At 46.7% G+C, this 25,911-nt stretch overlaps 1 protein-coding gene across 3 annotated transcripts in view; it reads left to right on the forward strand.

Annotated features, from left to right (window-relative positions):
- The window catches only part of LOC138261609 (pre-mRNA 3'-end-processing factor FIP1-like), a 201,380-nt gene that overhangs the window by 170,172 nt on the left and 5,297 nt on the right, over positions 1-25,911 (forward strand). For all 3 annotated transcript variants that reach the window (XM_069210742.1, XM_069210723.1, XM_069210732.1), the window contains exons 14-15: positions 4,064-4,319; positions 15,003-15,161. In XM_069210742.1, the coding sequence (XP_069066843.1) occupies positions 4,064-4,319; positions 15,003-15,161 (415 nt within the window). The remainder of the gene's footprint in view (positions 1-4,063; positions 4,320-15,002; positions 15,162-25,911) is intronic.

Consider the following 25,911-nt stretch of genomic DNA (forward strand, 5'->3'; position numbering starts at 1 on the left):
ATTCTCTCTCTTTTTCTCATTTGTTTTCCTTTTCATTTTGTTCCTCAGTGTCCCTCCTTTCTTGTTTGTCATAGATACTTCTCTTCCCTGTTTACTCTTAGCGCCTGTCTTCTCAATCTTGTTCTTCCTTTTACACCCCTGTTTTGTTTTATGGTAGGTCGTAAACTTTACTTATGAATGTCTAGGTACTTGTGTAGCGTGAGCACTGCTTTACAGGAAACGGGTGATGGCATGGTGTGACAAGTGACACAAGGTTGTCTATAAGGAGTGTCATGGTACAGGGCTACAAGATTTTATACCAAACATACGATTGCACAGGTGCTGCAGCATCTTATACTGCTTTCCATCTCTTCATTGGTCTCCTTTACTCTAAACCACATTGTGCTCACATAGACTCTGAAGCAGCATTGCTGGCTTTTTATGAAAATAATTAACAAAATACATTTAGGCAACTGGCTTTTGTAATGACAGACTTCCTTTTCTTCGGAAGATGCATTTGATAGACAGATTTCAGGAGTTTAATGTTCAAACGTTGCATAGAAAGTTGAGAATCCAGAATTATCCATAAAGGCTTCGCTTGCAAAATCAGCAAATGTGTTTAGGACACATCACAACCTGTTGCTAGGCCAGGCTCGAGTGCTAAGGGGAGAAGAAAGTGGTTTGCATTTAGTCTGGTGCTGTGAGTTGTAGAAGGGGTGTGGTGAAAAAGGTATCCAGTTGTCATGGATAGGGAAAAACAAGTCTTATTACTCCATTCAACTGTGGCCTTTTTATGTATTTATTCCTCTTATTAAAGGAATACAAATTTAACCCGGTAAGATTGAAATAAAATACTTTGTAAGTTTTACCCAGTGGGGATCCAGGCACTGTTAGAAATGTTGTAGTCAAGTTGCCAAACTTGCACTTTATCCATGCCTGATTTACTTTGGTGTTTGAAAAATAAATCATATATCCCCACAGCACACTTATAATTGATTTAAGTGTTACCCTGAAGCTTTTAGAAACAAGCATTGGCTTTAGGGCCTATTGGCTTTGCTAATGATTTTAGCCATGCTGTACAGCATCTCTGATGCTAAAAAAAGGATAGCTAAAACAAGAGGGGAAAAAAGTAATTCCACGCACCTACAAAATGACGCAATTGCTTTTTTTTGACATTTTTGTTAACAATTTATGTTGACTCGTTAAATGAAAAAAGTCCAGCCATCGCCATTCCCGGCGGTTACAGCATCCTAAGGAGGGACCGGCCCTCCCGCCCAGGTGGAGGACTCGCCATCGTACACAGGTCCTCACTACTTGTCAAGGCCGTCCAAAAAGATCACTACACCACCATGGAACACCTTTACTTCCTGGTCCACCACAACTACTCCATCCGTGTCACCCTGGTGTACAGGCAACCCGGCCCCTGCCCAGCTTTCATAGACGACATCGTAGACATCGCTACCCCCTAGGTCGTGGTGTTAGTCGACTACCTCCTCCTCGGCGACCTGAACTTCCACCTCGAAGACCACCCCGACTGAAACACCACCGCTCTACTCGACAACCTCACCACTCTCGACCTCAGACAGCTGGTCTCCGCACCCACACACATTGCAGGACACACACTGGACCCCATCATCACCTCAAGCAACCTGATCACTATCAAGACCATCTCCACTCCAGACTGGACCGATGCATACACTTCACACTCACCGCACCCACAGGGGCACCTGCACTTCCAGGAACCCCCCACAGGAAATGGAACAAAATCACTGAAGAGCAACTCACCTCATCGCTCGCCAAATCCCTCCCTCCCCCCTCTGACAATGCCAACACAGCAGCGCGCAACCTCAATGCATGGATCACCGAATGCGCCAACACTCTAGCCCCTCTCCGGCTGACATCGGCCAAACGCGTACCTAGGAAGGCCAGCTGGTTTATCACCAAACTCCAACAATCAAAGTATACATTTAGAGAAAAAAAAATGGAGTAATAGCCAATCCAGCGAAGACCTCGCCTCCTTTAGAGCCGCACCCGCCGCCCACTGATGAAAAATCAAGAACGCAAGGAAGGACACACTCTGCGAGCGCATCAACTACTCCGCACACAACGCAAAGGAACTCTTCTCAGTTATCGAGTTCACAGATCCCCCCCCCCCTCCAAAGCTACCTGCATCCCCGTTACAGGAGCTCTGCGACAAACTTGCCTCCTTTTCCCACCACAAGATCCAGGACATCTACAACAGTTTTTTGTCACCATGCACCAGAACCTGCGACCAAAATCTCCCCCCCTCCCAACCCCACACCCTGACCTGCCGAGACCATCCAACACTGGTCCACGCTTACCACAGAGGAAACAGTCAACATCATGAACAGCACCCACTCCGGAGCCCCCGGGACCCCTATCCGCACCACATATACATCAGAGCCAGCACACCCATCGCCCTCGAGCTTCGTAACACTATCAACTGCTCCATCAGCACGGGCACCTTCCCTGAGGACTAGAAACACGACGAAATACGCCCTCTCTTGAAAAAACCTTCGACTGACCCATCAGAACTAAAGAATTTCCGGCCCATCTCGCTGCTACCCTACCCTGCCAAAATACTAGAGAAAGCAATCAACGCACAACTACAGAATTTCATCGAGGCCAACAACTCTCTGGCTTCCACAGCAATCACAGCATGGAGACCGCATTCCTGGCAACCACCGACGACATCCGATTACTCCTAGACTGCAGCCACACTGCAGCACTCATACTCCTCGCCCCCATAGCAGCTTTCGACACGGACTCCCACAGCACTCTGCGCACCAGACTCCACGACATAGGAATCCCAAAAAAAATATATTTCCTTTTTTCCGCGCCGCTCTGACCTGCTCTGTCATTGCAGGCACATGCTCCCAGCTTGCTCTGCATCCAATCATACCGCTGCTTTCATGCTGCTGGCAGGATTGGATGGAGCACCTGAGACTGACCGCCCAAAGATGCATGTGCACTGAGGGGGAGTGCTGTGCACTCCCCCTCTGTCCCCGTCACGCCCGTGGCCCGCCCACTTTTATAGTAAAAACATAATAAACAGAGATTATTATGTTTTTACTATAAAAGTTTTGCAGCTGCTGCTGCTGCTGGGGGGGGGGGAGGTGACACTTAGTGACAGAATTCAATTACAACAAGTAGGGACAGCATTGGCGCAACGTCCTGTGACTCTGGTCAAATCACTTATCACTCTGTGCCATAAAATAATGAAATGTGATCTTATGTAATGTAACTGGCGCTCATGTAAAGCGCTGCAATACCTTCCGGCTGTGTTTGCACTATAGAAAACTGAAGAAAAAAAAAAACAAGAAAAAAAAGAAGAGGGATAGGAAAAAGCCGAACACGTATGAGGGATGGGTGGGCTAGGAGGTAAAGAACGGTTGGGGGTAAGGGGTGAAATGGAAAGGAAGCAACATGGATGGGGGCGGGTGGGAGGGGAAAGGAGTGAGTAAAAGCACAGACACTTGAATGGAGTGCTGAAAGGCAAATAAAGTAGCTCCAAAAACTGGAGCAGTGGATGGACACAAGTACTTGGTCTATGCTCTGGGGAGGGCCATACGCAAGAATAGGCATGACGCACGCACGCTTTGACAAACCGGAGCAAAGGATATGAGAACAATGCTGAAGCAAACAAATGGTAAGCTATGGCCGGGCAGTAAGCCTACTGAATGTAAACAACATGCCTCGAGACAGCACATGCTCTGTCTAGCTGATACCTAAAAATTTAAGCACATCTTAGTAGTGGCAGTAATGGTATTTGGTGATTTCAATAAAGAGAAACAGCGGCTCGACATTAAGGTTCTTGAAGGGGCATGAGAGACAAAAATAACAGCAATGCCTTTTATCCTGTAACAAAATATTTCCATTAAGATAACTCCTCCCCACTAATGAAAGTTTATTTTTCAGCAAGTTTGTAAGCCAGTATAAAAGTCTTCAAAGTTTTATGATTATAAAGTGTACCAGTGAGTCTCTGCTGAACATGATGAATGTATACCTCAGGCTGTTAGATGTGCACTACTTAATGATAAATGCTTATCTTCTCTGATTGCAGATGGTGGTTTTGTCAGCTACCCCTCTGTCTCCACGCCTCATACTTCATGGGTGACTACAGCAGACAAGGGAACAAGTAACTCTAATGAGAGCCATTGGCAATATACCGGAGCCAGGCGAGACCGAGAGAGAGACCGAGAGAGAGACAGAGAAAGAGACCGGGAGAGAGACAGAGAGAGAGAGCGGGAAAGAGAGCGGGAAAGAGAACGCCCAAGAACTCCACCCAGAACTCCACCAAGCCATGATCACAACAGGAAGTAAGTCTTTTCTTCTAAGCAGTTACAACACCCTCAGAATAATGGCCTCTTATCTGGGTTCTCAGAAAGTGGGCAAATGGATAATTGTAGTGTCGGCAAGAGTCTGATACACTAGTTGATTGAAAGCTTCTCTGCTATGCTTATGATGAGACTTGTGCTGTAAAAAGATGTTACTAAAATGCTAATTTTGTTGCCACTGATCCACAATAATTTTAACATTCAATGGTCCTAGGATGGATACAGCTTGCCTTGAGAGATATTGAATTTCATGCACACTGTAGGAAGCTGGCCTGGTGTGTGGTGGACACCTATGGTGTTTGCACTTCACACCAAGTCCAGGCAAACCCTATTAGTTAGTGAGACAGTGTCTAGGAAGCCAGGGCTCTCTACTGGTAGCTGTGGTGAGCAGCTAAGAGTTATCTAGGAGGAGTGTAAAGCACTTGCAATACCACAGCAGTCACTCACAGTGTTGCAAAGATAAAGGTACTTTATTTCAGTAAGACTGAACTAGAATACTTATAGGCAGTCCATCAACTGGAGGTAAGTACACACTATATATACACTGTAAGTATTAGGAATTAGCATAGAAGAACAAGCATTGGTAAGAAGTAGCAGAAGATAGCTAGGGCCCTATGTGGGGGTGGGGGGGAACCATATACTAAAATTGTGGAATGTGAAGTGAGTTCCCCCACGCCAGGATGTGGAAATGTTAGGAGGGACCTGGGAGAACTTGGGACCTCTGAAGGTGAGTACCTAGATGACTCCTAGCGATGAGGAGAGCAGAGGTGAGTTACCTGGTCCTCCCAAAGATAACAAGGGGACTTGGAAAAGGAACTTGGCAAGAACAGGACTAGTCCAGTGGAATCCAATATTGGATTCCGGATGAGGAGGACCTGTAAAAGAAGGGGACAGAGTCCAGTCCACGCAGGAGGGTCAAGGTGGGACAGGAGCCACTGCCCACCCTTCTGTGAGGGAAGATCTCGGTCGACAGTGTAAGATGAAGATCAGCTGTGGAGCCCAGGACCTGCAGAGGAGTCCCTGAAGTCATGCAGAAGATGTCATACGCCGGTCAGTGGGTCGCAGCCGGGTGGTAGTTAGGCGGACCCACCAACAAGCCTTAGTAAGTGCAAATCTGGGCAGAAGAGGATTTGCAGAGCAGAAGAGGACCAGCAAGGTCCAAGGGACTCGACCCTTGGAGAAGAGTCTGGGCTGACCCTCAGCAGGAGAGCCAGCCGAAGCAGTTGTAACCCCCACAGGCAACCCACTGGCAGCAGGCACAGTAAGTTACAGTGAGGCCCCATCAGCACACCTGGAGAGGAGTCCCACGCCGCTGGATCAGCAGCGGGAGAGACTGTCTGTAGGAAAATGCCACTGTTGGCATGGTTACCCCCTCATTTATTTCCTAGTGTTGATGCCAGCTTTGATTGGAAGTGTGCTGGGACCCTGCTAACCAGGTCCCAGCACCAGAGTTCTTTGCCAAAACTGTACCTTTGTTTACCCAATTGGCACAGCCCTGGCACACAGTTAAGATCCTTGTAAAAGGTAGCCCTGGTACCAAGGGCCCTGTGGCCAGGGAAGGTCCCTAAAGGGCTGCAGCATGTATTATGCCACCCTAAGTGACCCCTCACTCAGTATATGCACATTGCCTTGCAGCTTGTATGTGCTAGTGGGGAGAAAAGACAGTCGACATGGCACTCCCCTCAAAGTGCCATGCCCACAAACCACTGCCTGTGGCATAGGTAAGTCACCCCTCTAGCAGGCCTTACAGCCCTAAGGCAGGGTGCACTATACCACAGGTGAGGGCACAGCTGCATGAGCACTATGCCCCTACAGTGTCTGTCAATTCTTAGACGTAAGTGCAGGGTAGCCATACTGAGTATGGTCTGGGAATTCGTCATTACGAATACCTCAGCACCATAATGGCTACACTTTATACTAAGAAGTTTGGAATCAAACATCTCAGCACAGTAAACCCACACTGATGCCAGTGTGGGATTTATTGAAAAAATGCACACAGAGGGCATGTTAGAGATGCCCCCTGTATGTTAGCCAGCCTGGTAGTGTAGTACTAACCAGTCTGCCAGCCTGCCACTTCCAGACGAGTTTCTGACCCCGTGGGGTGAGTGCTTTTGTGCACTTTGTGGTCAGAAACAAAGCCAGTCCTGGTTACAGTTCCCCCTGCAGGAACTGTAACACCTGGCGGTGAGCCTCAAAGGCTCAGGCCTGGTGTTACAGTGCCCCAGGGCACTCCAGCCAGTGGAGATGCCCGCCCCACCCCCCCGGACGAGCCCCCACTTTTGGTGGCAGGTCCAGAGGGATAATGAGAAAAACAAGGAGTCACCCCCTCAGCTAGGACCAACCCTAAGGTGTCCAGAGCTGAAGTGAACCCCTCCTTGAGAAATTCTCAATCTTGCTGTGGAGGAGTAGGACCAATAGGGATAGGGATGTTCACCCCCCAACCCCCCCCCCCCCCCCCTCCCCTCCCCAGAGGGAGTGGGCACAAGGAGGGTGTAGCCACCCTCCCGGACAGTAGCCATTGGCTACTGCTCCCTGAACCCTAACACACCCCTAAATTTAGTGTTTAGGGGCGACCCTGAACCCAGCTCTTCAGATTCCTGACGAACTCAAGAAAGAAGGGCTGCTGAGCTGAACACCCTGCAGAGAAGAGGAGACTGACTCTGCCCCAGCCTTACCAGCCTGTCTCCTTCTTCAAAAAGCTGCAAAAGAGGAAGCTACCCATTCTGCAGGACCACTGACCCCTGAAAAGCCTCCAGGGGACTGCTGCCTCACCAAGGATCAAGAAACTCCTGTGGACAGCGGACCTGTCCAACAAAAAGACAAAGAAACCATCCTTAAAGGGACTCCCACCTCACTCCAGAAGCGTCAGTCTAAACTACTGTGCACCAACCCCCCTGGCCCGTGTCCAGAGGAATCAAGCAGCCAGAGAGGACCCCCAGGCGATTCCGGCCAAGTGTCCATCTTGGGCTGACCTCTCCACCCCTCCACGATGACACCTGCAGAGGAGATCCCGAGGATCCCCCCCTGACCGCGACTGCCCGGGACCAAGATATCCGACACTTGGAGAAGCACTGCACCCCAGACTCGAGAGAAACCGACCACCGGTGCATAAGTGACCAGCAGGCAGCCCTCCTCCCTGTCTAGTTGGTGTCTTGCCCGAAAAGCCCCCTGTGCCTTGCCTGCAAGCAGATGGGAACCGGAGTACCCCATCTCCATAGGGGCCCACATTATTTTGGCTCCTGTTTGACCTCTGCACCTAACCGCCCCTGTGTTGCTGGTGCTGGGTGTTTGAGGTTATCTTGAACCCCCAACGATGGGCTACCTATGCCCCGGGGACTGAAACCGTAAGTTTGTTACTTACCTCAAAAAACTGTTCTTTACTTACCTCCCCCAGGAACTGTTGAAGATTGCAGTGTCCACTTTTAAAATAGCTTTTTGCCATTATAAAGAAAACTGTTTACATTGTTGATTCCATTCAAAGTTTTAAGTATTACTATGCAAAGTACCTTTCATTTAATGTACTTACCTGCTAAATGAATCTTGTGGTTCTAGAGATAAATTGAGAAAGAATATTTTTCTATATAAAAACCTATTGGTCTGGAGTTAAGTCATTGAGTGTGTTTTCACTTATTGCTTGTGTGTGTACAACAAATGCTTTGCACTACCCTCTGATAAGCCTTACTGCTCGACCACACTACCTCAAATAATGCATTAGTATTATCTATTATTGCCTCCCAAGCCTTTTGGGGAACCCCTGGACTCTGTATATACTATATCAAATTGAGATATAGTGTGCACAGAGCCAGCTTCCTACACTGTCCTTACAAGGAGGAAGTGCTGGAGGCCGGGGCTACGTGGAGCCTGAAGATCCCTCGGAGCAGGAGTCATCAAGCCTTGGTTGCTGCAGCAGTCGCGGTGCACAGAGATACTGTCCTGCAAGGAGAGGCAAGGGCTCACTGTCTCCCAAGTTGGACAGAATGCAGAGAGGACCAAGAGGACCACTCAGAACCACCACCTGTGTTTGAGGAACCACTCAGTTCCAGTAGAGAGCAGATCCCAGCAGCCGTACGTCGTTGCCTTAGGTGTCTGTGACTGTAGGGGAGTGACTCTCACTCCAAGGGAGATTCCTTTTTGCTTCTTTGGTGAAGCTAAAGTCTTGACGACTCCAGAGGATGCACAGCTGTGGAAAAGTTTGCAATTGCTGGAAGGAGCTGGAGAAACAATGTTGCAAAGCGAGGTTGTCTCCGGAGTGACAGGCTTGTTTGGTTCCTGTGAAGTCCAGCAGCGGTTCCGGTGGTAAGGAGCAGAATAGGTCGATGCAGAGGAGTCCTGGTAGAGTCTTGCATATCGAATCTGGGGACCTACCTGCAAGGGAGTCCCTAAATAGCCATAACATGGGGCTTGGTCACTCTGCAGGGTGACCACCAATCAGAGGGGGTCACTGATGTCCGTTACCTGTCCTGACCAACCAGATGCTCCCAGGGGCCTGTGTACATTTTGTTTCCAAGATGGCAGAACCAAGTGGCCACCTGGAGGAGCTCTTGGCACCACCCATGGGGTGGTGATGGACAGGGTAGTGGTCACTCCCCTTTCCTTTGTGTGGTTTCGTGCCAGAGTAGAGACGGGGGGTGCCTGGACTGGTGCAAACCCGATTATGCAAGGAGGGCACCAAATGTGCCCTTCAAAGCAAGCCGGTGGCGTGGGGAGGCCAATCCCACCCCCCCCAACCTTGTAACACCTATTTCCAAGGGAGTGGGTGTTGCATCCCCTTTTCCACAGGAAATTCTTTGTTCTGTCTGAGCTGGTCAAGCAGCAGGAGGGAAGAAACCTGTCTGAGACGTTGCAGCTGCTTGTGCTGCCCGTGAAACCCTGGAAGACTGGTAGAAGCAATAAGGGGAGGGTCTTCCAAGGAGCTCCGAGAGTGCATGGAATCATGCCACCAATACTGGCATTAGTATTGGGGTTTGATTTTGACATATTTGATACCAAACATGCCTAGGTTTGAAGTTACCATTATGTATCTGGACCACAGATAGTGACCTGTGGCCAGTACACGGGTAAAATGGCTTCCCTGCACTTACAAAGTCCAGTGCATTGGAACTGGGGTTCGTAGGGGCACCTTTGCTCATGCCGGGGTGCCTTCACACACAGGAACCTGCACCCTGCCCTTTGGGCTGAAAGGGCCTACCATAGGGGTGACTTACAGAGACCTGGTGTTGCGACCAGCAGGTGCATGCACCTTTTCGCACAGACTGCAATGGTAGGCCTGCAGACACAGTTTGCATCGGCTCCCCTGGGTGGCACAACACATGCCGCAGCCCATGAGGACCCCTGGTGTACCAATGCCTGGGGTACCCAAGTACCATATACTAGGGACTTACAGGGGTACATCAGTATGCCAATTGTGGGGTGTAAAGGGTACCAAAGCAACTAGATTTAGAGGAAGGAGCACAATTTCTCGCAGAAGTACCCCGCATCAGGAAAACCAGAACAGGAGGACGCTCCTTCTCCTATCTCAGCCAAAGCCTGGAAGGCCCTACCTATCCACATCAGACAAACCACCTCCCTCCTCAGCTTCACAAAGGAACTGAAGGCATGGCTTTTTTTAAACCACCTCACCGGTATACGCTATGCACCCCCCCCCCCGAGCCTTCAGACCCTAACGGGTGAGTAGCTGCGCTTTACAAGCACTGATTGATTGATTTATGTTTTCTTATGTACTGCCTATATGCTTTGAAGAAGCTGCTTGTAACCTAAGTCTCAAAATGAGTCACACTTAAAAATGAAATACAAACTTCACCATCATCTGAAACAAAAGGTGGGAGTGCTACAAACAAATATATCAATAGACCCTGACAGTAGAGACAGACTGAAAAGATAAAGTTCTAGATGCAGCTGTTATAATTTCTCAGGACCTACTACGATTGCACTTTCACCAGTTTGTGTATTATAGATTAATTAGCACCCACAGGTCTGAGGGGCAGGTTAGTGTGCAGGGTGATGCAAAAGATGACTTACCAGTGATCCACATGAGCAGCTTCCACAAGTACAAAGATACTGCATATTGGATGCAGCACACATTATTCTGGCCAGCGTACGGTGAGTAGAGAGTCTGAGGTGTTCCTACGCAGAACCCTGGAACTGCAGTTGTCAGAGGAAACACAGTTCTAAATACAACGGTGAACATATGAAATGATGTTTGTATGTGGTTAAATTCACTCATTTATGACAAAAGCCTCTGGGTTTGATTAACCTTATTTTCCGTAGAAATACATTTCAGAGTCTCTTCCCTTCCTTCCAAACCCAGCTGTGTGGTAATAATGGAAATTGCCTCTGGTTAGAGTCTGCATCATGCAGTGGAGATGACCAAGCGTCCCTTCTTTCAGAACTTCACTCTCTGACAGTACAGTTCACCTTGGAGTAATTCCTCAACCAGAGTTTCAAGTAAATGCATTTTCCTAGAGGGTTCTGAAAGTGGATCCTTGAGCTGGAAGAGGTACCCTTCAGCAGCATTCATCACACACCTATCTACATTTAGAAGCCAGACACATCTTTTAGTTTCAATGGGAGAGATGGTTTATGAGAAGAATTGGTTCTTTGTCTACCCTGATAAATGCCACGAAACTAGTGTGCAAGGCGTATGATGATGTGATATAAAAGATTGAGAGACAGTGGAATTAAGTAGATGATTGTTGGCCAATCACAATTAATGCTGGAGTACAGAAAAGGGCAGATTCACCCGAAAAAAGCAATGGAGATCTGAACACTGGATCTTTAGGATAGGCTGTGAAACCCAGTGCTATTTACCACTGTTTGATGAATGTTTCACATCGGATAATGTTGCTGTCAGACGGTGAGGTATTGCATGCGTGAGGGTGGGTTTGCTCCTTTTGATACATTAATAAGAACTGTGGTTAGATGCGAACATAGGCAGGGGTTATGGGGTGTGTCAGTGGCATCCTCTTCTGTTTCACTCTGTACTTATTTGCATTATACCATTCCTTTTAGATTAGCCATGGAGGTTTACTTAGAGCTGAACTTTATTACTCAGGCTCTCATTTTTGACCATTTATTGACCTGTCACCTTGCCGCAGTTATAACAAAGATAGTAGCGAGATGGAAAATGTTTGGATTGTTGGTTTGTGGCAGGTTTATAGTCCTTGAGAGAACACCCAATACCAGTGAATTACTCGCTTGTCAGAATATGTGTAGGACTGAGTTGGCAGATGTCTGGGCCACCTGAAGGATTGTAAACAAGTTGCTTTTTGGGGCCTACAGTTCCTTGGTTTGGGTTGAAGACTAGGAAGGGCTTGGCTTAGTAGCAGGGAAGAGATTCTCTGACTGAATTCTGCAAAGCTGGAGGAGAGCATACACTCTGGAACACTCACGTGCAGCTCACTCTCTCCGATGACAGAGCACCATGCTGAACGACTGGTGCAGATGTGTATCCATGAAGACAGAGAGAGTGGTTCATAAGTTCAAACAGGACGAGGTGCAGACTGCTTTCCTATAAGAAAGGCATTTGAGATGATCAGTGCATGTGACGCCGTGGAGTAGACGTGCTAACCTGGGTACAAACTTTTCTGAACCATTGCATTTTTAGTTCTTTTACACACTCAGAATGACTGTTGTATGTTCTTCATTGAAACTTACTCTTGCTAATTGCAAATGATCAAAATGCGCTTGAAATTACCTCACAACTTATAAATAACTTCTAATAAAAAGTTAGATAAAGTAAGGAAGAATGGTTTGAGGAAAACAGAAACTAAGAGGGGGGAAAGAGCAAAAGGAAGGGAAGTAAAGGAGAGTAAGGTGGTTTACCACCCTCCCATAAAATAAGGAAAGAAAAGACAGAAAAATATTAATGAAACAGTGAAATTGGTTATAATAAATATGAAAAAAAGGTGGTAGGATAGTTACCCTCCTACGGAAAAAAAGGAAAAAATAATGGAAAAGGAAAAAGGGGGGAGTAAACTTCAAACCTCAAAATCGATGTAAAGCAGGTTGGAAGCAAAAAATCTGAAGTGTTAGAGTACATTCGGTACAGACCTATGTGGTTGATGAGTTTTGGTGGAAGCAATATTTTCTAGCAATCTATAGTCCAATTTGTGATATATCTAACTGTTTTAAAAAGCAAGTGAAGGTGGCTGCGAAGAGTCCTTACAAGTTGATACTGTAGGGAGATGAAACCACTACTCTGGACAAGACGTGACTGCGGTGAGGGAAGTGCATCAAGGAGCAGGTGTAGCACTGGAACAGAATAAGGCATGGAGACCTATGTGGGGTTGTAAATGTGAATGCTCTTACTATTTAACTACTGTATGACCACAACAGTTTACCATTTGTGTGCACATTGGCAGGATCTAGAACACATAACAGCTATAGTAGCAGGCCTCCAGTCATTTAAGGTCATGCCCCATTATTTTGGCATGGTAGGTTTGGGAAGGGGTAAATGGAAGGCCCCCTTGGAGGTTGTCTGCATTTTCACTGCAAGATCAGAATTTAAGGGTACACTGATATGCCATATATGTACAGATAGGGACAAAGAACTTGGGTTCACAATAAATCTACTTTTCCATCAGAGAGGCCAAGATGCTACTACTGAACTACATTGCAGTACCAGCCTGTGAATCTATACTAGTTTTAAGTTTCAAAACTTGATACAAGTAATTATTGTTTGTGTATCTAGCTCAGGCAAACCTTGAAGATTTGTGTGTACCTGTGTTAAATTTAAGGCTTGAAAGATAGCTCTTTGAGCTATCACAATATGAAGCAGAAGCTTCTTCTCGGTCTGCACATGTGATAGAACAAGTATGAAAGCTTTGAACCGTGGCCTGGTGTTGAGTTTAATGGACTCCATTTTGTGGTGGTCAAAACTACTATGTGTATCTTGTATTGAAAGTAAAATGTGTTCTCTGTGATATTGTATGGTGTCTTTACTAAAATACCCTGAAGTTGAGGGGCTTGCACTAACTGCAAAGTATTTTGATGTTGTTTTCACAAATCTCCTTTTTTGACTGTTTGATATATTGGGATTCTGGCTCTAAAGATCAGTGGAGCACTTTACAAAGGACATTATTGAAGCATGGGCATTTTAAGCCTCAGGTACACGGTATGGTGTGTGTGGGCCAATTGGGACAGACTATAGAAACCAAGGGCCAGATGTATCATCACGGCCCCTTGCGATTCGGAAATTGCGAGTCGGAAATATCGATTTCTTAAAAATCGCAAATGCTATTACCGAATCGCAAATTGCGATACCGGCCCCATTCGCAGCTATGGGCCTGTTGACCCATATCTGCTAATTTTTTGCATTTCCAAAATTGCGATTTCTGAACCAGAAATCGCAATTTTGGAAATGCAAAACCCCAGAGTGCTGGGGGGCTAAGGCCCCCTCTGCTGCACCCCAAAATATTTTTTAGGGGCATGTAAGGTGCACACATGCCAAAAGGGCATGTGTGCTTTACATGTACAATTTAAAAATGCATTTTTAAATCTTGCACATGGTTATCACCAAGTTCAACTTGGTGGTAATTAGCGATTCCTAAATGCCAAAATCGCATTTAGGAATTGCTTCATACATGTGCTAAGAAATCGCAAATAAGGAATCCTTATTTGCGATTTCTAATTTAGAGAGTCGCAATTTGCGACTCTCTAAACAGGGTCGCAATTTTAAGGAATCATTATTTTAGCGATTCCTTAAAATTGCATTCAGAATGTATTTCATACATTCTGAAATGGCATTTTGCATTCGCAAACGGGCATTCGCACCGTTTGCGAATACAAAATGCTTTTATACATCAGGCCCCAAATCTTGATATGAAGGCGGGAATGACAGCATGTACCTGGGACATATGACTGCATACTCTACAGTTACATTTATATACATTACAAATGTACTTAGAATGCAAAGCACAGAGACATGAGGGATTTGTCCAGATTCTCATAATGTTTAGTCAAGAGCTGAGGTTGGTAAAAGAGCCTTGGTTTCTGGATTTCAAATGTTGAAGCATAGTCCCCAGACCACATTACTCTACCAAGCACGAGACTGTGATAAATGCCAATGCTAATGAATTATTCTGTAGTTAGTAAATATTAAAGAGTGCAAAAATAAAAATGTATATGCTTAATACTGAATAAAACATTTTTACTGATCCTGCTGTAGGGTATGCGATGTATAAGGCTGCAGTTATTTCCATTTTTCTGTGTATTTGAAGCATGCTTAAATTGTAGTAATTGTATATTTGTAATATGCAATGTAATGGGATAATGTTTTATTGTGTATGCATAATGTGATGAAATTGGTGAAATACAAATGAATGGACTTTGAGGCCTAGCACATGCTAATCCACCTTCTGGGCACATTCTAGTTCCATTGCCTGACCACTAACCAACTTTTGCAACAAGTGACACAGTCCTATGTTCCCCCCAGCCTTCTGAGTGTTATGGTAGCATGCTTCCCTTTCTGATTATGCCTTTCTCACCGCGCGAGCTGATCAGATGTTTTTGGCATTCACTACTGACTGATGCAAGTGGGTGGCCCTACTGTTTCTGCCATGCAATAATCTATGTTGGAGGTTAGTCTCTTAAAGCAGTACTTCTGAGTTCCTAAAACCAGCAGCATGTGCACTATCCCTTATTTCTAAACTATTTGTATTTTTGTAGTGATGAAGAGCGATACCATTACTATAGTAGGGAGAGAAGTTATGAATATGACCGAGAGTACCGAAAAAGTCGAGACCACAGCAAGGAAAGTGATGACCGGCACCGGGAGCGTAAACACAAAGAGAAAGAAGAACCCACTAAACACAAATCATCAAGGCGGTAAGATTGGGAGTTTTTGAGGATTTAAAATATATTTTTATCTGTGGCTAAAACCAGGTTAAGGTAAATGTTTCCTGCACTTAGTAGTAGGACTGGTTTAGTGAATAAAACTGTTAGTTTGGATTCAGGAGTTGAAGCTAATGTCCTCTACTGATACACATTATTGATCTTGAGAGAGTTGTATTCTCTCCATTAAGTGCTCAAGACAAAATTCTGAATGCTAGTCTTGACCACATAATAATCATGAGGGCATAAAACAAAATCCTCATTGTGCAGTAAAGTCACTTAGGTTTGAAATTTACCTTTAAGATTGTGTGGCAACCATTGACGTTTTTGAGGCCATGGAGCCTGATTTTTATCTAAATTACCTTGCAAGTTGGGAGACGTTATTGCAGTCGGCAGTGTAGGATGGGCGTGAAGGGGTCGAAGTGTCAGTGAGGATTGTAGGAAGTGAGATGGAATCAGTTCTGGAAAAACAGACAAGGAAGGAGAAGAGGCTGACAAACAGCTTGAGGGGTTGGTGACACTGGGAAAGAACAACCTATGTATATATATATATATAATGAACTAGAAGGCAGACATTTTAGAGATGGAGTTGTATCTCCCAACATAAGAATGTTGGAAAGAAGAACTGTCTGTAAAGGATAATTTTGTTGAGGTGAGTGGTAGGATAGAGGTGACAGGTAGAGAAGGAAATGGACATGATGATGGAGTTGGAATGGGGCGATAGTGTAGAAAGTGCTGGAGAGACTGAAAACCATGAAAGTAGAGAACAGGGAGAAGTGACGAACGGAGGGAGGCATAGCTCTCAACATGAAGACATTGAGCACGGTGGGTTCCCTCTTCCCGGTGAATCTGTTGAGAGAATATCTTTTGTGAGGCCAAATGTTCTTCTGAAAACAGAGATAGATATGAGGGAAGAGAACTAGAGCTCACCTCATGTTGATAAACATTTATTTAATAAACAAAATACAAAGAGGCTGGTTGAAAACTGAAGGAAGATGTGGGAAAAGAATTAAGAGATGTAAAGGACAACAGCTAAATAGAGGTAAGGGGACTAAGAAAAGACAAAAGAAGAGGTGCATCATCATCACTTACATAACGTTTGTTTGTTATATCTGGTTTATCCCTCGTCGAATGATTTTGGAAATGCACCCTCCCTCTGTGTTGCAATCTCGCTACTTCCTTCTTCTTTTCTAGCACTTCCACTTACCTGCCCATCTTAAACACATTGCTGTCTCTTCCACCCATTCTTTTTGCTTTTTCTTCCTACACCAACATAGTACTTCTAACTATTGTTTCCTGTTCTCCAGAACAACAGATTTTATGACCTATTGTTTCTCATGTGACACTAAAGGTCTTTTATCTGCTCTCCCCTTGTTCACATTATGTGATTGATCTTCCATTTTGTACCTTTCATTTTACATGTTTGTGCTTTTGGCTCTTATAATGGATTCCTCACCGTTAGAATAGCTTGAGGTGCCTGACTAGATCTGGAAGATTTAACAGCATTGTCCCTGCACACCGGTAGGTATTAGCTTGCAGCTCTGCACCGCCTTCCTTCGCCCTTTAAGTGACAAACGAAGCTGCATATAAGCACCACCACTGTTGACATAAGCTTTTGTTTGATGGCATGTGTGGCTGTAGATACACATGCTCTGCATACTTCAACATCTAGTGTTGGGTTCAGAAGGTTGCAAGTTGTTTTTCTTCAAAAAGTATTTCGAGTCACGAGATGTAGCGATTCCTCCTCTTGCTGTTAATTCGCATGGACATTAACCTCATTGTTAGACTGTTTTCTTCTGCCGTCGAGTCGGTCATGTTTCTCCGAGCTCTGGGTCAAGACTGTCATTTTGGACTCTTTCCATTCAGGATACATCCCCCACCATCAGTATTGTTGTTGAAGGTGCACCTCAATTCCTTGCGTTTCGGGACAAGGAAAAATCACTCATCGGATCGACTTGCTCCGACAGAGGCCCTTTGGGCTGCCATTTTCTTGATTCGACCAACTTGAGAATGAACTCCTGATGGAATGGACTCCCTTCTGTTTCTGTTCTAAGTGTCACTCGAAGTTCCTGTGCACTGACCATCACCAGGTTTGCAGTCTCTGCCTCCAGACTACAGAGAAGAGGACTGCAAGGCTTGCCAGTCATTTAAATAAAAATAAAAAACTTGACGGGACTGAAGAGTCCTCCTTCGAGAGATACAGCGACAAGAGCTGGAGGATACTTCAGACATCTTCAAAGAACAAGATGTCGGGTGGCAGGAGGAACAAGAGCTACAAGGAGGCTGAGGAGGAGGCCTTTTTGGTCGAGGACTCCGAGTCAGATATAGATACAGTCCTCCGAACACGAGATCTCCCTCCAGCTCAGTGTACAGTGAATACAGACACCCCTGTTCTGCCCAAGAAACCACCACCTCCCACTGAAGCAAAGGTTATAGGGTCACCACTGCCGTCAGGCCATGGTCAGCTCCAAAAGACCCATTCGGTTGCATCGAGCTCGGCACCAAAACCAAAGCCTAAACATACCATCTCGGAGCCAAGCTGACTGGTTTCTGCTTCGGCACCGGCAGCTTCAGGCTCCCACTCAGCACCGACCACTTCAGCGCCGAAAAGACCAGTGCAACCAGCCACTGCACGGACTCGAAACATAAGAGTGCTTCGGTGTGGAAAAAAACTGAAAACTTCACTGCCTTCGGAGCCGAGCCACTCAATTGAACTCATCCTCCGTAAGATGAAGCAGCATCTCAATACTAAACAGACTCAGCTTCATATGCAGCCACAGACTGGCCGTGTCCTAGTTAAAGGTGTTGTCACTACCCCATCAAAAAGACAGTTTTCGTTTGCACAGGCCATTGACGTACCTGTTCTTCCTGCCAAACAGTAGAGGATGGATAAAAACTCTGTTGCTTCACACCCTCCTCTACCTACCTCTCCTCCACCACCCTCACCTCCTCCACCCTCACCTCCTCATTCACAGGGCAACCCAGGGACATTACCCCTCAGACTCCCCCCCACTCATTTACGGGTGATCAGGGAACAGGGGGCAACACTCTCCCTTTCTCCCAGTACACAGACCCTTGGTGAACCTATGATGTTGATCCGCACTTTGACACCGACCCAGAGGTCTACCCCACCAGACCATCTCCCCCAGATGATACCACCTCCTTTCAGAAGCTTATAGGGAGGGGGGCCACATATCAACAGGTACCCTTAGATAAGGAGCTCATTGAGGATGATTTCCTGTTCGAAACCCTCTGCACCTCTCTCAGGACAACACAGCACCTCCCAGTGGTCAAGGGAATGTTAATGCAAAAACAGATGATGGACGGAATGCGGAACATCATTTGTGTTTGTTTGCTTTTGTCGCCCCAAGGGAATGTTAAGGCATTCAGAAGACATTTTTAAAGATTCAGCCAGGGCACGCATCATTACTCCACACGTGGAGAAAACATATAAGGCTTCTCTCTCAGTCCGGATTTTCATCAGAAGTCAAATTCTCTCGGATTCATTGGTGTTCTCCATGCTAGAAAGAGAGCAAACTCTCAAGCTGCCAGTGATGCTCCAACTCTTGACAAGAGAGCATGCTTGTAGATGCCTCAGGTAAATGGGTTGAAGCCCAAGCCGCCAACCACTGGCGTATAACAAACACCCAAGGGCTGTTAGCCAGATAAGACTGTGTCCAATGGGTCGAGATGGAAGAACTTCTCCAATACCTCCCACAGGAGCAAAGGAATAGAAGTCATGAGAGATTTAGCGAGGGACAACTTATCTAAAATAATTTCATCAGGTGTGCGTTGGATTCAGCTGGCACAGCTGCCAGAAGAATTTAATACAAGCATCCGTTTAAACCAGCATTCGTAGCTATGCATATCCGGTTTTAAGCCTGAGGTACAACAGACCATATTAAATGTCCCCTTTGACAGAAAGCACCTCTTTGGCCCACAGGCCTAACAGGCACTTGAAAAGATGAAAAAGGATACTAAAGTGCCTTAATCAAGGGTGCCTTATAAACAACCACTGCACATGGTCCTTTCACCAGCTATTATACAACAGACACATCGTCCTCCTGCCACAAATGTCAAGGACAGCAAACTTCCCATCGAGGCTTCTACAGTGGTCATACAGGGTAAACAATAATAAAGTAAGGGACAAAATCAGCTCCCCACGTGGCTTCTCAACTGCCACAAAACAGTGACTCTCTTCTCCTTTCTCCCTGACTACTCAACACCTGTCGGGGATGCCTATAACAGTTCTTCCCTGCCTGGCATTAAATAACATCAGATCAGTGGGTGGTGGATATTATCCAACATGATTACTGTCTGCAGCTCATTTCCACACCTCCAAACATTCCCCTTCGCACTCACAAACTTTCTCCAAAACACCTCATTCTGCTCAAACAGGAAGTTCAGGGTCTTTTAAACAAAGGAGCCATAGAACCCATTCCTACACAACATCAAGGGACAGGAGTATACTCCCTGTACGCCCCCCCCCCAAAAAGAAACAGGTCATTAAGGCAGATTCTAGATCTCAGGCCGATAAATTATTATATTGTGTCAAAGTATTTTCACATGGTAGCACTTAAGGATGTGATCCCTCTTCAGCGAGGCGATTGCTTCTCAGCGCTAGACTTGAAGGACACCTACTTTCACATCTCTATACACCCAGCACATCGCAAATACCTCAGATTTGTGATAGCAGGCATCATTACCACTTCAAACTTCTCCCTTTGGGGTAAGTACTGCACCACGGGTGTTCATAAAATGTCTCGCGGTGGTAGCAGCTCACTTACGCAGCAAATATTCACATGTACCTATATCTAGATGGCTTATCTAAGCCAGCACTCCCACACTATTTCTACATCACATCCAAATCACCATAGACTTGCTTCATCGATTAGGCTTCACTATCAATTTCCAAAAATCTCATCTTCAGCTTCATCAGATTCAGCCCTATCTCTGGGCTGTTCTGAGCATGCAAATGGGATTTGCTGATCCCAGTACAGCAAGAATGCCAAACTTTCAAACACAACTTTGTATTTTTTGCCCCAATCACCAAGTCACAGTCACAGTCAGATGTGTCATGAGACTTCTAGGCATGATGGCTTCCTGCATCACCATAGTACCAAATTCCTGTCTGCACATGCGTCCGTTGCAGGAATGTCTAGCACCTTAGTGCTCTCAATCACAGGATCGTCTGGAAGATCTGGTGACATCCGCACCCATCACTCTCTGCAGTGGTGGAACAAAAACAACCTGTTAAAGGGGCGGCCTTTCCTAGACCCTGATCCTCTGATCATACTAACAACATACGCTTCCCAGACAGGATGGGGTGCTCCAGGCTTTAACCTTGCTTTCCAAATACACAAGGATAAGATAGTTCTTCATACCAACCCTAAATTACTACCAATTGTGGTATCTAAATTCCACCTTAGCCAATCTATCAAATTGCCAATCTTCTTTCCACAACCAGATTCTGTTGCTGAAAGAGCTCTCCACACTCTAGATGTTAAGAGAGTGCTTATGTTCTACATTGGTAAAACTAAAACCTTTAGAAAGACCAAACAGCTCTTTGTTGCTTTTTTAACACCACACAAAGGCAACCCTGTGTCTAAAAGAGGCATAGTCAGATGGATTGAAAAAAGTATCCAGACCTGCTATGGTAAAGCCAAAACACTATTACTTGTTCCTCCTGAAGCTCACTCCCCTCGTAAAAAAAAAAAAAAGAATAAAAAAAGGAGCAACCATGGGGGCGGGGGGGTAATATTCCCATAGCGGCAGCTACATGGCCTACACCACACACCTTCACCAAACATTATTGTGTTGATGTGTTAACGCACCATCAAGCTAATGTAGGACAGGCAGTGTTACGTACACTTTTCCAGACCACTGCAACACCTAAAGGTTACTGCTTTTAGAGGGCACTGCTTTCCAATGTATGCAGAGCATGTGTATCTACAGCCACACATGCCATCAAAAGGAAAATGTTACCCAGTAAGCATCTGTTTGTGGCACGTAGTGCTGTAGATTCACATGCGCCCGCCCTCCTCCCCAGACACCTGTGGCCGTTGCAGTATCTTCACCTTTATTCATACATTCATTTGCATGGACATCTCGTGTCTTTTATCTTCCACTACACTCCATTGTCACCCACCTGCGGGAAAGCAATTTAACAACGGTGCCAATGCCCATTGGCATTACCAGCAAGAGGAGGAATCACTATACCTCGTGACTCAAAATATTTTTCAAAGAAAAACAACATGCAATCTTCTGGACCCAATATTAGATGGCGTAAGTATTCAGAGCATGTAAATATACAGCACTACATGCCACAAACAGATGCATACTGGGTAAAGTAACATTTTCCTTTTCTGAGCCTTTGTATGTAGATCCGGAGCTCACTCCCAACTTGTTCCTCATCGTTTGACAAGTTATTTCCAGTGTGCAATGGCTATATACCTGTATAAAATTACAGGTTTTAAGCCTTACATGGATTTTCGCAAATAGATATCTGTGACAGATCCTCAGGAGGTCTGCCTCTGGTGTTTGGGTTTGGCTCATGATTGCGAGGAGTGTGCCCCTATGAACCTAAAGACCATCGGGTTGCGCAAAGCTGTTTGTCACCAAACACCAGAAGAAACCTTGGAAGCCCCACTTCTGTTCGAAGTGAAGGGCTCTGACCTGCTCTCGAGGATGTTCCTGTGACAGGTAATCAGAGATGCAAGCCTTCCAATAAGTCAGAGTCCAAATGGAAGCGCAAAAAGACCAAGCAGGAATTGTCCCAATCCCACCACTCCCAGCCTGAGAAGTTGCGAGAATGTTGGGGTACCCTGTGGCCTTGCCCTTGCTCCCCTGCCAGAGAGCCGATTCCACAACTGACCCCTATGCACCCCGAGTTCTTGGGGCCTTCTCTGACACTGCAACAGAGAAGAAAAACCTGGAGTCTAATTGGGATTGGACCTGCGACAGAAACCCTCTACGTGGTTCACCCAGAGCTGATGGTAGTGACAGATGGGTCACTGCTGGGTTGGGGAGATCATCTGGGGGAGGTGGAGATTAGTGATATCTGGTCTCTGTTGGAGACCTGTCTCTACATGAACCTGGTGGAGTTGCAGGTCATTTGCCTGCCGCTGAAGGCCTTCCTTCTGTCCATCAAAAAGAGGTTGGTTCAGGTTCTTATGGACAGCACCACGGCCATGTGGTATTGCAACAAGCAAAAGTTGTCCCGAGATCTTTGTCAGGAGGCACTTCCCCTCTGGAGTGCCAGAGCATCTCCCTGGTCGTGAACCACCTGGCAGGATCTTTGAATTCCAGGGCAGATAAGCTTAGCTGGCAGCGCTAGGTGGATCAAAATGATGGGTACACTCAATGGTGGCATCATCCAGCAATCTGGAGAATCCTGGCCAAGAGGACTTGCAGTGTCAATACTTGTGCATGCTAGAGTTTCCAAGAAGACTTTCTCTGAAACGTATTCCAGATAGAGTGGAACACAAGACTCGTGTACGCTTTTCTGTCACTTCTCTTCCTACCCAGAGTTCGGAAGAAGGTCAGGAACAATGAAGCCCAAATCCTTCTAGTGACTCCAGATTGGGAGAGTGTGGTATTCTAAGCTTCTTGAGATGAGTGCCTGTCCTTCGATCAGGCTACCACTGTGGGAGGACCTCCTATTACAGCAGCAGGGCAACGTTCTGCACCTGCACAAACTTCACTTCCATGTGTGGAGAATTAGCAGCTGCCGTTGACGGCATTCAGTCTTCCTCTTGAAGTTGTGGATGTAATTTTGTCTGCCAAGCATCCTTCTACTAAGTCTGTGTAAACTGCCTGCAAGAACATGTTTGGAGCCTGGTGTGGCACCCGCAGTACTGACCCATAGCAGGCCAGACCACTGGATGGACTATTGGATGTCCTATTATTACTATAATGTAGGCCCAGTATGGACATGCATTGGGCATAGTTACTTTTACCGGACCCAACACTGCTGTTCTGATCACCCTTTGTGATGAGGTTCTTAAAAGGTTTGACTCGCTTGTTTCCTCCCGAACCCTTTATGATGCCACAGTGGGATCTTCATTTTGTTTTACTTTTCTCATGTGCGAACCATTCAGACCCAGGCACAGTTTTCCAGTACGAGTCTTGATTCTGAAGGCAATTTTGTTTTCATTGACTTTGTCTCATCTTGTGAGCGAACTCCAGACCCTCTTGGTGCAGATGCCTTATACCACTGTTTTCCTAGACAAAGTGTGTAGGAATGTAGTCTCTTTCTAGCATGGTTATCCCCACTTTTTGGCCTGTTTGTCAGTCTTCACTGAGATCCTACTAAACCAGGACCCCAGTGATTATGCCCTCTCCTTTAAACTTGGTTGCCGGAACCCTTTTTCACCCCACATTTGGCATACTGATACCCCCATGTAAATATAGTATATGGTACATAGGTACCCAGGGCATGCATCCCTATGGGCTGCAGCATGTATTATGCCACCCATAGGGAGCCGATGCAAAGTGTTCTGCAGGCTTGCCATTGCAGCCTGCGTGAAAGGGTGCATGCACCCTTTCACTACCAGATCACCGGGCCACTGTGAGTCACCCCTGTGGCAGGCCCTCCTAGCCCAGAGGGCAGGGTGCAAGTGCCTGTATGCGAAGGCACCCCTGCACTAGTAGAGGTGCCCCCATGAACTCCAGCTCAATTTTCCTGGACTTCGTGAGTGCGGGGACACCATTTTATGCGTGTACTGGACATAGGTCACTACCTATGTCCAGCTACATAATGATAACTCCGAACCTAGGCATGTTTGGTATCAAACATGTCGGAATCATACCCCAATTGTTGACAGTATTGGAAGTATGATTCCATGCACTGTGGGGGGCTCATTAGAGGACCCCCAGCATTGCTGCCACCAGTCTTCTAGGATTTTCCGGGCAGCCCAAGCTGCTGCCACCCCTCAGACAGGTTTCTGCCATCCTGCTGCTTGATCTGATCAAGCCCAAGAAGGCAGAACAAAGGATTTCCTTTGGGAGATGGAGGTAACACCCTCTCCCTTTGGAAATAGGTGTGACTGGCTTGGGAGGGGTAGCCTCTCCAAGCCACTGGTTTTGCTTTGAAGGGCACATTTGGTGCCCTCCGTGCATAAACCAGTCCACACCAGTTCAGGGACCCCAAGTCCCTGCTTTGGCGCGAAACTGGCCAATGGAAAGGGGAGTGACCACTTCCATGTCCATCACCATCCCAGGGGTGGTGATCAGAGCTCCTCCAGAGGGTCCCTGGGTTCTGCCATCTTGATTCCAAGGTTGGCAGGGAACTCTGGAAGCATCTGAGTGGCCAGGCCAGGCAGATGGCGTCAGAGCCCCCTCCTAGTAGGTGCGTACCTGGTTAGGTGACCAAACTCCCTTTCAGGGCTATTTAGGGTCTCTTTCTTGAGTGGTCCTCAGATGCGGCTTGCAAGACTCCAGCAGGATTCCTCTGCAACCTCCTCTTCGACTTCTGGCCACTGCAACTGCGATTAGACCCTCCAGGAACCGACAACGCTGCAATCAACGAAGAAGACTCTTCTGCAACTGTTTCCACTGCTCCTTCCAGCTTTGCAACATTTCCCCGGCCGTTCATCCTCAGAAGACAGCAACTCTTCAGCCTGCACAAGAAGATGAAGGAATCTCCCTTGGAGTGAACGAGTCACTGCCCTGCAGCTGCAGGCACCTACAGCAAGCGATGACCAGCTGCATGGATCTCCCCTTATCTTTAGCTGTGTTGATTCTGCATCACGGGTGGTGGTCCGGAGTAGTCCTCTTGGTCCTCTCTGCCAGCTGTCCAACTTTGGTGGAGGTAAGCCTTTGCCTTCCAACGCAGGACAGTCCCCCCCCATGCACCACGTCTCTTGCAGCTGCCAAGACTTGTTTGCATCTCCTCCAAGGGATCTTCAGGCAACATGTAGCTCCAGCCCCCAACACTCCTTCCTGCAAATCCCAGCCTCCTGCGGCGTGGGATCCTCTTTCGTAGTGCTGCGTGGGCTCCTGCTGCGACTCCACGGTCCCTGTCCTGTGGGACTCCTGTGGGTGGTGCCTCTGCTCCTGTGTACTCCCTGCAGTGCTGAGGGTCCCCTGTAACCCCTCCTCCCCAGGTTGAGTCCTCCTGGGCCTTGCTGGTCCCTGGCAGCACCACTTTTCCGCCAACCCCGTGTTTGCCTTTGCCAAGACTTGTTGGTGGAATTTCTTCACCGACACCCATCTGCAATCTTCCTTCCAGCGTGGGTCATCTTCTGCATCTCATCAGGAACTCTTCTCCGGCTCCAGGGCTGCAGTGCTTACCTGATCTTCATCACCGTCAACCAGCTCTTGCAAGTACAGCTGGGTGGGTAGTAGCACCTACTCCTCCTGGACTCCACTGTGACTCTTGGAAGTGGTCCCCTCTCCCCACAGGTCTTCTTTCTTCAGGAGTCCACCACTGGTTTTCTTGCAGTCTTCTCTGGGTGTCTTTTTTTTTCTTCCTTTTGGGTGGTTTGGTGAAAATCCCGTTATTTACTCCTGCTTTCCTGGTCGCTGGGGGGTGTTGTGTTACTTACCTCTGTGGTTTTCTAGTACCCCCAGCTCCCCTCTACCCATTCCACTTACCTAGGTGGGGATCCTGTTTTCGCATTCCATTTAATTTAGTATATGGTTTGTGCTCCCCCTAGGGTCACTACGGTTTATCTTTTTTGCACTGTTTTCTAACATTTCTTAGGCCTATTTCTAACTACTAGTGTATATATTTAGTGTTATT

The sequence above is a fragment of the Pleurodeles waltl genome, chromosome 2_1 (assembly GCF_031143425.1).
Source record: "Pleurodeles waltl isolate 20211129_DDA chromosome 2_1, aPleWal1.hap1.20221129, whole genome shotgun sequence".
NCBI classification, from domain to species: Eukaryota; Metazoa; Chordata; class Amphibia; order Caudata; family Salamandridae; genus Pleurodeles; species Pleurodeles waltl.